The 12,505-nt window shown below is 42.7% G+C and overlaps 1 protein-coding gene across 1 annotated transcript; it reads left to right on the forward strand.

Annotated features, from left to right (window-relative positions):
• Positions 1–22: 22 nt before the first annotated feature.
• adap2 (ArfGAP with dual PH domains 2) lies at positions 23–8,788 on the forward strand. The gene is made up of 11 exons (XM_085454004.1): positions 23–336; positions 803–927; positions 1,034–1,125; positions 1,367–1,455; positions 1,692–1,804; positions 2,954–3,103; positions 3,214–3,297; positions 3,396–3,458; positions 3,766–3,843; positions 3,934–4,162; positions 8,488–8,788. Exons 1-11 carry the CDS (start codon positions 249–251, stop codon positions 8,514–8,516), a joined length of 1,140 nt encoding a protein of 379 aa, XP_085310130.1. The 5' UTR covers positions 23–248; the 3' UTR covers positions 8,517–8,788.
• Positions 8,789–12,505: the final 3,717 nt, after the last annotated feature.

Consider the following 12,505-nt stretch of genomic DNA (forward strand, 5'->3'; position numbering starts at 1 on the left):
AAAAAAAAAAAAAAATCAAAGGGAGCACCCTCTGTGACAAGCTCGCAGCTGGACGCGCTCCAGAGGGAGGAGGGAGGAGGTCCGCTTCGCGCTGAGGCATCCAAAACTCTTCTGTCGCAAGTTCCACTTTTTCTTTCTTTTTAAATTTTTTTTCTTAGTCGCCTTTTGTTGTTTGTCGCACCATGTGACCGCCACGCTCAAGTTCAACCGCGGGATCCATCAGTGTATGAGCCTGACTGTGCAGAGAAATGGCAAACCGTGAGCGGAACAAAAAGATTTTACTGGAACTGGTGAAACAGTCAGACAACAGCCGGTGCGCTGACTGCGGCGAGCCCGGTAAGCAAATATATAAACGTTGGTACGTTTGTTATCGAAATAAAGTGAGGCGCGGATCCGAATTTGATGTGCGGGTACTACTCAGAGGCCTCGAGATGTTCAGATTTGATTTATTTTCATGCAGTTTAACCGGTTTGTTAATGTTATTTATGAGGCTTGAAAAGACTGTTGCTCTGCGTGAACGCGTGCACCCTGAAGCATGTCCGTCACGGCTAAAGCTTGGTGATGGGCTGACATTGAGGGGCTGAAAAGGGTTTCCTGTTTTTGAACTTGAAAACTTAATACTTAAAAACTCAAAAGTCACTTTCCCGGGCATAGATGAGGCCTAATTGTGAACTAAACATTTACAGATTTCAGTGGAAATCTTAAATGATTGATTAGATTTTTTATATGTTCTTAACCTCCTAATAGAGTGGCGGGAAGAAGTATTTATCTGAGTCATGTCTCTTCTTCTCACCTCTCCCAGAACCGGACTGGGCCTCCTACAAGTTGGGGATTTTTGTGTGTCTGAACTGCTCCGGGATCCACCGCAGCCTGTCCAGCCATGTCAAATCTATCAGGCTGGACTTCTGGGAGGACAAACTAGTAGAGGTGATCACTGTTTTATCAGTCACCCACCTCTATTTGTGCTGTATCAGACTGTGTCTGTGTGTAATCCTAATGTGTGTGTGTGTGTGTTTATTCTGGGGGGTGGAAGTTCATGGAATCCAATGGCAATGCCAGGGCCCAGGCTCAATATGAGAAAGCTGTTCCACCGTACTACTATCGACCCCAGCGGGAAGACTGCAAGTAGGTCTTTTCCAGGATGATGATATTTACCAGCCTCTGTCGCCATGGCAGAATCCTTTATGTGTAATACCAGACTGCTGACAAGGCAGAGCCACAAAGTAGAGAAGTGAGAGCTTCTGGCTGTAGAAGAGAAATATAGATGAATTTCTGCTGCTAAATCAAGCTTCAATGATTCAGGTTTTTGTAAGAACACATTGCTATTGAACAGTGAATGCTTTTATATTTTCACTTTGATCCACAGTATCCTCAGGGAGCAGTGGATCCGTGCTAAATACGAGAGGAAGGAGTTCACAGGAGAGACCAAGTATCCACCGCTTCCATACACCACAGGTGACTTTTTTAACGATTTACTTGTGAACTCTTTGGGGCTCACATTCTTGTCAGTATCGGGGTAAAGGAAAACCTGTTCTTTGCATGCAGAACTGTGCCAGAAAAACCCGTTCTTTGCACAATGAACCATCCAGGAAGTGAAATCTAGCCACTGTCTCTTTGAGCAACCAGAAGGTTTTCATTTTAAGTGAAACCTTTTTTCTTATTCCCCTGTGACTCTCTTGGATTCATACTAGGGTTCTATGAAGGAATACTGTTGAAGAAAGGCAAAGACAACACACAGTTTCTGAAGAGAAAGTTCGTGCTGTCGGAGAGAGAATTCACCCTGAGCTACTACAACAAAGAAGATGTGAGTTCCCTGCAGCTTTGACACAGTTACACCACCCGCTAGAACATGAATCACCAAGAGCGATGACCCTTAAATACTGCAAGATGTGTAGTTATTATGGCATAATCATTGCTTGTGTTGAAGAAATTAGATCTTGTATCTAAGCTCTTTGTTTATCTTTTGCACACACAGCTTCAAATGTTTCTTCAAAGATCTATTGTAAGCAGAAAAGCCACCTTAGAATCAGTCAATCAGTTTCCTATAGCTTCACATACACCAGCAACTATAAAGGCAACGGTCACCATTTACTGGAGGAAATTCAGCTAATTTGGTTTTAGTTTTACCGCTAAAGGTCAAACAAGGAGATTTTTGTTACTCGTCCACAGATGCTTATCAGATTATCAGGTTATTACCATAATCAGCCATCTGCCATGGCCAGCTGAGGTGAAAGGAGGGAAATGGGATAAAAGACACACTGTGGAAGCAATAGTCTTATCTTAGGATTTATTTGACTAATTTCACTTCGATATATGGTGGATGTTTCCATCTGAAATTCATAAACTTGGATGGCTCACAACAAGATAACGGCAGCAATAATAAGAAGTTGCACACATGAAGTGTCCCTTACACATTACGGGGCCTTATCTATATTATTTGCATCTGCATTGAATCCATGTGGAGCCTATGACATAAGCCTATTCAACTGGTCAACGCCACAGATAAACCTGAGCAGCTGTGATAATGGCGACATGCTGTTACATTTCTAGAGAGGAGCGTGTCCGGTTAAGGCGTAGAGTTTCAGAAGAGTTTTAATGCAATTCGTTTCACTATAGCTCTCATAAACGTAAAAGAAAGTTAAAAAAGAACTAGAGGAAAAGTGAGAAGATCACTAAAGTAATTTGGATTCATCCTCTGGGCATCATGAATGTCTGTGCTCCAACTGATGCTGAGCAGTTTCGATCTAAGTGACATTGAGCCAGTTTTTCCAGCAACAACAGCTGTATAAACTGGATGCCTTCCTGTTATGCCTCCCTCTGGGCTTCAACCAGGGATCCTTCACTTTTTATGCGCCTGTGGTAATCACCACTTGCAGCCAGCATGGCTCAGACAAGTGTAAAAACAGCAGCACAAAGCCTCCAAATCTGAACTGCCCTTGTGTATTTGTTACAGGAGTCTAAAGGCCCCAAAGCTGTAATATCCATCAAGGACCTGAACGCCACCTTTCAGCCAGAGAAGATCGGCCATCCTAACGGACTGCAGATCACCTACCAAGACGGGGATCACACCAGGAACCTCTACGTTTATCATGAGCGTTCTGAAGTCAGTCGACATGATCGTCTATAGCATCAATATTAACACCTGGTAGGTCTCATATACTTGTTTTGAGGTTCTAATAGAATCTCAAAGTTTTTGTTTTTGCTTTACTTCAGGAAATAGTCACATGGTACAACGCGATTCGAGCCGCTCGCTATGCATACTTGAAGACGGCCTACCCGACAGGAAGCGATGAAGAAGTAAGTGTCAAACTATTTCATTTTAAGCCAGCTGTATGTCAGTTTTTAGCTTGTATATTTTAGTATTTGACATGTTTACTGTCTTGTGTCTTCATCAGCTGTTACCAATGATAACAAGAAACTACCTCAAAGAGGGTTACATGGAAAAGACGGGGCCTATGGTGAGCTCACTGAAGTCACTCGAGCGTCATTTGCACGCCTATATTATTTCTCTTTTACTTTGATTTTTACTCACACTCACCAGCAAACTTGTTTGTGACTACATTATGTGTGATCAGTACATCTGAATGTGTTTCTGTTCCTCTTTTAGACTCTGACTCACATGTGCGTGCAGCTCGAATCTTTTTCTTTTTTAAGAATCAGTTTGTGCGATAGGAGGTTTTGAGGAAATGAAGTCTGATGAGCACGTTTTTCAAATGCACATTTTATTTTTGAAATCAAATGCTTTTTATTTTATTTTGTACGCAGCAAACAGAGTCATTCAAAAGGAGGTGGTTCATTTTAGACTCTCAAAACAGGAAGTTGCTCTACTTCAAAGGCCATCTGGTGAGGACACTACCTCTTTTTTCCATCTCACTCTAACCCCACACTGTACACCTATGAAGTATGTGAGTCACGTGCTTTTTCTTGTTGTAGGATGCAGAGGAGCTAGGGGCCATTTTTATCGGCACAGAGTGCAAAGGTTACTCGGTTAGGGAGTGTGTCCCGCTGAACGCCCGGGGAAACAAGTGGAAGTGCGGATTGATGGTGGAAACGCCCGAGCGACAGTTCGTCTTCATGTGCGAGCAGGAGAGGGACCAGAGGGAGTGGCTGGAAGCGCTCAGGAAGGTTTTGTCCAGACCCATGTCACCCCAGGATTATACCAGTAAGCAAGACTTCAGTGTGCTTTAAATATGCTGGTGCCCAATTTTCCATATTATTTTTCTTTGTATTCAAAGGAAAACTTGAACTCCATTAACTAAATACCGTACATGGCCACTATTTAATCCTCCACAGGCACAACCCATAACCATCACCCCATTTTACAGAAACGTTTGGACTCTGTGGAAATTATCAGTAAAAGCAGAATGACATATTTTGCACAAATTTAAAATCTTATCTCTTATCTATGATGTTGAAACTGGGAAAATGTGTTGGGTTTTGCTCATTTTGAATTTAATGGCAGGAGCACATTTTAAAAAAAGTTGGGCGAGGGGGATTAAATAACTTGAAAAAGTTGTGTAATGCTGTAAAACAAACATCTGATGGAGAGTGATGACAGTAAATAGTTTAAAATACTATTTATTGTCTATTTAATCCATTACTGACCATTTAATCCAGGGGTGGGCAACTCCAGGCCTCGAGGGCCGGAGTCCTGCAGGTTTTAGATCTCACCTTGGGTCAACACACCTGAATCACATGATTAGTTCATTACCAGGCCTCTGGAGAACTTCAGGACATTTTGAGGAGCTAATTTAGCCATTTAAAATCAGCTGTGTTGGTTCAAGGACACATCTAAAACCTGCAGGACACTGGCCCTCGAGGCCTGGAATTGCACACCGCTGATTTAATCCATCATTGGGATTGTTTCCAGTCCCTATAAGGCAGGGGTGGACAACTCCAGGCCTCGAGGGCCAGTGTGGCTGAAAACCTATATTGCATGACCATTATCTTTAGGTCCAGTCATGATTCTGGTCGCGCTTTATGGTTTTCTCACTGCTGCGCACAAAAATGCAATTTTGCCTTTTTCCTTTTAGATTAGATAAGATAAGATAAAACTTTATTAATCCCTCGGGTGGGTTCCTCTGGGAAATTCGATTTCCAAAAAAGCACAGCAACGACCGAAGTTACAGAGTTATACACACACACATATATATAAATACAGAGACAATATAAATAAAATATACAAAGGGGATAAATAGAATAAATAGGAATAAAAATAAAAATACAAGTGAATTGCATATTTCAAGTATTGAGTCTATTGCACTGTTGACTATTTACAAAAGTATTGCACAAAACGTAATTGTACAGTGAGGTGAAGAGGCACTACAGCTTGCTTGTTCCTCCCTCCTTTGTCCTCCTGTCTCCCCTCCCTCTCCCCTCCAGAGAGGAGTTAAACAGTCTGATGGCGTGTGGGACAAAGGAGTTTTTAAGTCTGTTAGTTCTTGTCTTTGGGAGAAGCAACCTGTCACTGAACAGACTCTTCTGATTGTTTATGGCCGTGTGCAGAGGATGCCTGGCATTGTCCATAATGTCCATCAGTTTCTTTAATGTCCTTTTCTCTGCCACTGTCACCAGAGTGTCCAGCTTCATGCCGACCACAGAGCTAGCCTTCCTGATCAGTTTCTCCAGCCTGGATGAGTCCTTCTTTGCTGTGCTGCTCCCCCAGCACACCACAGCATAGAAAAGTACTCCAGCAACCACCGACTGGTAAAACATCCTCAGGAGCTTCCTGCAGATGTTAAAAGACCTCAGCCTCCTGAGGAAGTACAGTCGGCTTTGGGCTTTTTTATACAGGTGCTCTGTGTTGCATGACCAGTCCAGTTTATTGTCCACCCACAGCCCGAGGTACTTGTACTTGTTGACCACCTCCACCTCCTCCCCCTCTATCTGAACCGGCAGTGGACCTTCTCTGGACCTCCCGAAGTCCACAACCAGTTCCTTAGTCTTTGAGGTGTTGAGTTGCAGGTGGTTTGTGTGACTCCATGCGACAAAGTTCCTCACCAGACTTCTGTACTCCTCTTCCTGATCATCCCAGATACACCCCATGATGGCTGTGTCGTCTGCAAACTTCTGAATGTGGCATAATTCAGAGTTGTAGCAGAAGTCAGAGGTGTACAGGGTGAAGAGAAGAGGGGACAGCACAGTTCCCTGTGGTGCTCCTGTGCTGCTGACCACTGTGTCAGACGTGATGTCCTTCAGCCTGACGTACTGTGGTCTGTCGGTGAGGTAGTCGGAGATCCAAGCCACCAGGCAGGGGTCCACCTCCATCCTGTTCAGTTTTTCCTGAAGCATACAGGGCCGGATGGTATTAAAGGCACTGGAAAAGTCAAGAAACAGGATCCTGACCGTGCCTTTTCCCCCATCCAGGTGTGAGTGGGCTCTGTGTAGGAGGTACAGGATGGCATCCTCCACTCCGACACCCACCTTGTATGCAAACTGTAGTGGGTCCTGGGCATGTTGTACCTGTGGTCGGAGGAGGTTGAGGAAGAGCCGCTCTAGAGTCTTCATAAGATGTGACGTCAGTGCCACCGGTCGGAAGTCATTCAGCTCATTGGGCCGGTTCTTTTTGGGGACCGGGACGATGCAGGATGTCTTCCATAGGGCGGGCACTCTCCCCAGTCGCAGACTGAGGTTGAAGACTCGTTGTAGCGGCTCCCCAAGTTCAGCAGCACACGCCTTTAGCATCCTAGGACACACCTTGTCTGGGCCTGCTGCCTTTCTGGGGCGAAGCTTCCTCAGTTGTCTCCTGACCTGATCCACTGTGACACTGGGAGATGTTTGGGAGGAGGGGAGGGGGGGAGATGTCTTGCTGCTGAGAGAGGGATTGGAGGAGGGGGGTGTCATGGTGTCAGGAAGGGGGGGAAGCGAGGGAGGTAGGAGAGTGGGGATTGGACTCTGTAGTGAAGGTGAGGGTGGGGGGGTTGTGGGCTGGTCAAACCTGTTGAAGAAGTTGTTAAGTTCGTTTGCCTTCTCCACAGTCCCCCCCACTGTGCTTTTCTTGGTGTTGTGGCCTGTGATGGTTTTCACACCATTCCAGACCTCCCTCATATTGTTCCTCTCCAACTTCTGCTCCACCTTCCTCCTGTAGGTGTCCTTTGCTTCCCTCAGGCAGCGTTTCACCTCCCGCTGTGCTGCTTTCATCTCCTCCTTCACTTTGCTCCTGAAAGCCTTCTTCTTCATGTTGAGGACAGCTTTGACTTCCTGTGTTACCCACGGTTTGTTATTAGGATAACACCGTACCGTCTTAGCAGGGGCGACCGTGTCCACACAAAAGTTGTACTTTGTGAAGAAAAAAAATTTTATACTTCAGGAACATTGCCACCTTCTCTGGACCTTAGTTTTTTAAGGCATCACTCACCCAGGCCTAGAGACCGATTGGCCAACCAATGGTCACTAGGGAAAAATGTGTATCCCCTCCCTGATTGGCGAGTAGTTGCTAGGTGACACACTCACAATGAAGGATCTGCACTAAAAATCTCTTCATGATTGTTCTGGTTGCTAGCACATGGACTTGCAGGGATGACATTTTGTTTGATAAGTGTTGCTAACTACTGGCTGAGCTGCAGTGAAACTTAAAAAAGTGCAACACAAACTGGAAATGGAGAACTTTCACTTTCAAAAATTCCAGCTTTACTGCTTCAACCAGTTCCATTACAGTAGTGCAACCTTTACTCTGAAGGTGAAGGGTCTCCGTTCAAAAGCTTGCATCTCTGATGGTATGGAGGCACATCAGTGTCCATGGAATTGGTAGCTTGCGCATCTAGAAAGGCAGCATTAATGCTGAAAATACATACAGGTTTTAGAGCAGGGGTGGGGGAACTCCAGGCCTAAATGGCCAGTGTCCTGCAGGCTTTAGATATCACCCTGGTCAACACACCTGACCACCCTTGAGGCCTGGACTTCCCCCACCCCTGTTTTAGTGCAACACATGCTCCCATCCAGTATGCTAAACCACATACTGCTCAGTTTAAAGATTCATTATCTATTGTGTTCTACTGTGAATAAAATATGTGTTTAAGTTGATATTTCCAAATCATTTGAATCTGTTTTTATTTATATTTCACACAGCACACTCCCATCTACTTTTTTAACTAGGGTTATATTTGGTTTCAATGAAGGAACCTTGACATGTATTTACTTAAGATATAGTGTGCAGCAGCAAGACACATGCTGTCTGTAGCTGTTTCTGTCTGTCCGAGAAGAGGCAGAGAGAAAAAAAGCATCTTGTGTTATCACAGTTACAGTATGTATTTTTGGCCTTGTTTAGCACATTCAGATATGGTGTTGGTACGTTTTTAGGTAATATTTTAAGCCCTTAGTTGGCATGCTTATCCTCTAAATGTAGCTCGTAACAGTGCAAAAGCAAAGTGCCTCAAGCAATCTGGCCTCCCTGCTACAGCTTTAATATACATATGTAATCATTTATAGAAAGCTGTAGTAGCTGATCGTTAGTGTGTTAAGCTCTAATGATATTCTTTCTCATTCCAGCTGAAGCCGTCATGAAGTATAAGCGATGATCGATGAAGCTGCGAGTGAGAGAACAGACCTGCTGTCGGCTGCACTGACTCTCAGTACTGACTGATTCATGCTGTGCAGAGCATTAAAAGGCTTCAGTACGCTCACTTCAACTGACACTGTTTCTAATGCTAAAATAAGGCCTCACATGTGTTTATCATTATACATAAAATGCATTCTGCTGTTAAACACCTGATCAGCATTGATATATCACTGGGTACACCCATGCTGTATATGAATGTATTTCAAAATTTTAATAAATTTATTTTGGATATTTAATGAGTGGATACATTTATATTTGAAAGTGAAGATGCTACATGACACTATGGCCACAAAATAAATGTCTTTTTTTTTGAATGGTGTCTTTTTTGCAAGGTTTTTTTTCCCACGTGCAGACAAATTGCAAACACTTATTAGAAATGATGCTAATGAATCAAGATTATGTCACAATATCACAGCTTTTTAAATTAATGCCATTTTGGTGTTTGCTCTTTCTTGTTCCTCAATTATTTTTTATTTATTTATTTTTTAACTGAAAAATTTCTCATGCTGCCTTTAGGGGTCGCCAAAGCGGACCATCTGCATCCATCTCTGTCACACCAACTATGTGCATGTCTTCCTTCACTGCATCCATCCAATGAAAATTTGAACATGAGCTCGAAAACAAAATAACGTTTATAAAACATTATTTGACTTGATGCTTCCATAAACACCCTGAATGTGGAAGAACATGGCTGGATGGAAAACCTCAGCACTGATATAACAGGCTGCCTGACAGAAATTACGATGCCTTGGCAAGGCAAGGCAAGGCAAGGCAAGTTTATTTGTATAGCACAATTCAACAACAAGGTGATTCAAAGTGCTTTACAGAGACATTAGAAACAAGAACAAATAAAAAGCATGATTTAAAATTGATTAAAACAAGCAAATAAACTAACTAACTAATTAACAAACAAACAAACAAACAACAGTATATAAAATCAAAACAGATAAAATCAGAACAGTAGATAAAATCAGTAGTTAAATGTAAGTTTTGAAATTTAAGCTTAAAGTGTGGATTTGGTGCTTTATTCAAATGCAGCTGAGAACAGGTGAGTCTTCAACCTGGATTTAAATAAACTGAGTGTTTCAGCTGATCTGAGGCTTTCTGGGAGTTTGTTCCAGATATAAGGAGCATAAAAGCTGAATGCAGCTTCTCCGTGTCTGGTTCTGACTCTGGGAACTGATAAAAGACCGGATCCAGATGACCTGAGGGATCTGGATGGTTCATACTGGGTCAGGAGGTCATTGATGTATTTTGGTCCTAAACCATTCAGAGCTTTATAGGCCAGCATCAGAACTTTAAAGTCTATCCTCTGACGGACAGGCAGCCAGTGTAAGGACCTCAGAGCTGGACTGATGTGGTCCACTTTTTTGGTCTTAGTGAGGACTCGAGCAGCAGAGTTCTGAATGAGCTGTAGTTGTCTGACTGATTTTTTAGGTAGACCTGTAAAGATGCTGTTACAGTAATCAAGCCTACTAAAGATGAATGCATGGACTAGTTTTTCCAGGTCCTGTTGAGACATCAGATCTTTTATCCTTGATATATTCTTGAGGTGATAGTAAGCTGACTTTGTTATTGTCTTAATGTGTTTTTCTAAGTTTAGGTCTGCATCCATCACTACACCCAAATTTCTCGCCTGGTTTGTGGCTTTTAGATGTATAGATTGAAGTTCTCTGGTGACCTGTAATCGTTTTTCTTTGGCGCCAAAGACTATTACCTCAGTTTTGTTTTTGTTTAGCTGGAGAAAATTGTGGCACAACCAGTCATTGATTTCCTCAATGCATTTACCAAGAGCCTGTACAGGACCTCGGTCTCCTGGTGACATTGTGATATATATTTGTGTGTCATCTGCATAGCTGTGATAGTTTATTTTGTTGTTGTTTATAATCTGTGCCAGTGGGAGCATGTAGATGTTAAACAGAAGGGGTCCCAAGATGGAACCTTGGGGAACTCCACATGTGATACTTGTCTGCTCAGATGTGAAGTTACCTATTGATACAAAGTATTTCCTGTTTTCTACGTATGTTTTGAACCAGTTTAGTACAGTTCCTGAAAGACCTGTCCAGTTCTCCAGTCGTTTGAGTAATATGTTGTGGTCAACTGTATCAAATGCTGCACTGAGATCCAGTAAAACTAGGACTGACATTTTTCCACTGTCTGTATTCAGACATATGTCATTAAACACTTTGGTCAGAGCGGTTTCAGTGCTGTGGTTCTGTCTAAAACCTGACTGGAAGGCATCGTAGCAGTTATTCTGTTTTAAGAAGTAACTGAGCTGTTGAGAAACTGCTTTTTCAATGATCTTACTTAAAAACGGGAGATTTGAGATCGGCCTGTAGTTGTTCATTTGTGTCTTGTCAAGATTGTCCTTTTTCAGTATAGGTTTGATTACAGCAGTTTTTAGTGATTCTGGAAACACACCTGATAATAAAGAAAAGTTGACGATCTGTAACAGGTCTGACTCTAAAGTCTTTGAGACCCTTTTGAAAAAACTTGTTGGCAGGACATCTAAACAGCAGGAGGAGGAGTTCAGTTGACCTAAGATGTCCTCCAGGTCTTTGCTGTTAATAGGTTGAAACTGTTTCATGGTGTTTAAACAGTTTTTTGGTGGACACAGTACATATCCTGGATCTGCTGTTGATGTACCAATTGCTTGTCTAATTTTTTGGATTTTTTCAGTGAAGAATTTGGCAAAGTCATTGCAGGCCATGGTCGAATGAAGTTCAGCTGCCACTGACACAGGAGGGTTTGTTAGCCTGTCAACTGTAGAAAATAAGACCCGAGCATTATGGCTGTTTTTAGTGATGATGTCAGAGAAGTAGGACCTTCTTGCATTCCTCAGTTGTAAATTATAATTGTGAAGTTTCTCTTTATAAATGTCATAATGAACCTGGAGGTTTGTTTTTCTCCATCTGCGCTCAGCTTTCCTACACTCTCTTTTTTCATTTTTCACCAGTGTGGAGTTTCTCCATGGAGACTTTTTCCTTCCAGAGATAACCTTCACCTTAATGGGAGCAATAGTGTCCATTACATTTAACATGTTAGCATTGAAGCTATTGACGAGCTCATTGACTGACCCTCTGGACAGGTCAGGTGTTAATGGGAAGACCTGGTTAAAGATCTCACTACTGTCTTCAGTTATACACCGTTTTGTGATCACTGCTGTTGATATATTTGTGTGGGCTGAGATTTTACTTTCAAAGAAAACACAGTAATGATCAGACAGGCCCACATCAGACACAGTAACCTTTGAAATGCTCAGGCCTTTGGAGATCAGTAGGTCAAGAGTGTGTCCTCTATTATGTGTGGCCTCTGTTACATGCTGAGTCAGCCCAAAGTTGCCCAGAGTGTTACTCAGGTCTTTAGTCCCTTTGTCCTGAGGGTTGTCCACATGAATGTTAAAATCCCCAGCAATAATTACACAGTCAAAATCAACACAGATCACAGACAGCAGTTCACTGAGGTCATTGAAAAAGTCTGTGCAGTATTTGGGAGGCCTGTAAACATTAAGAAACACAACTTTGGATGGGGCCTTCAGCTGTAAAGCCACATATTCAAAAGACTGAAAACTTCCAGGAGATAGCTGCTTACATTGAAATGATTCATTAAATAAGACAGCAACCCCTCCTCCTCTCCTGCTCGCCCTGACCTCACTGATAAAACTGTAGTTAGGAGGGGTCGTCTCGATGAGAACAGCTCCACTGTTACTTTGGTCCAACCAAGTTTCAGTTAAAAACATAAAATCAAGGCTGTGCTCAGTGATTAAATCATTAATTAAAAATGTTTTCCCAGCTAGAGATCTAATGTTTAATAAAGCCAACTTAAGTGTTTTAGAGGTATTACTTGTCCCCTCGTGTTTGGGAGCAGTCTGTGGCACACAAGGTATGTTTACTATGTTTAAAGATCTTTTAGAGTGCAGCTCTCTGTGTTTTGACCAGGCCACATGTC

The sequence above is a fragment of the Copadichromis virginalis genome, linkage group LG4 (genome assembly GCF_057382275.1).
Source record: "Copadichromis virginalis isolate Kocher_CV1m ecotype Utaka linkage group LG4, C_Virginalis_male_GT1.1, whole genome shotgun sequence".
Lineage (NCBI taxonomy): Eukaryota > Metazoa > Chordata > Actinopteri > Cichliformes > Cichlidae > Copadichromis > Copadichromis virginalis.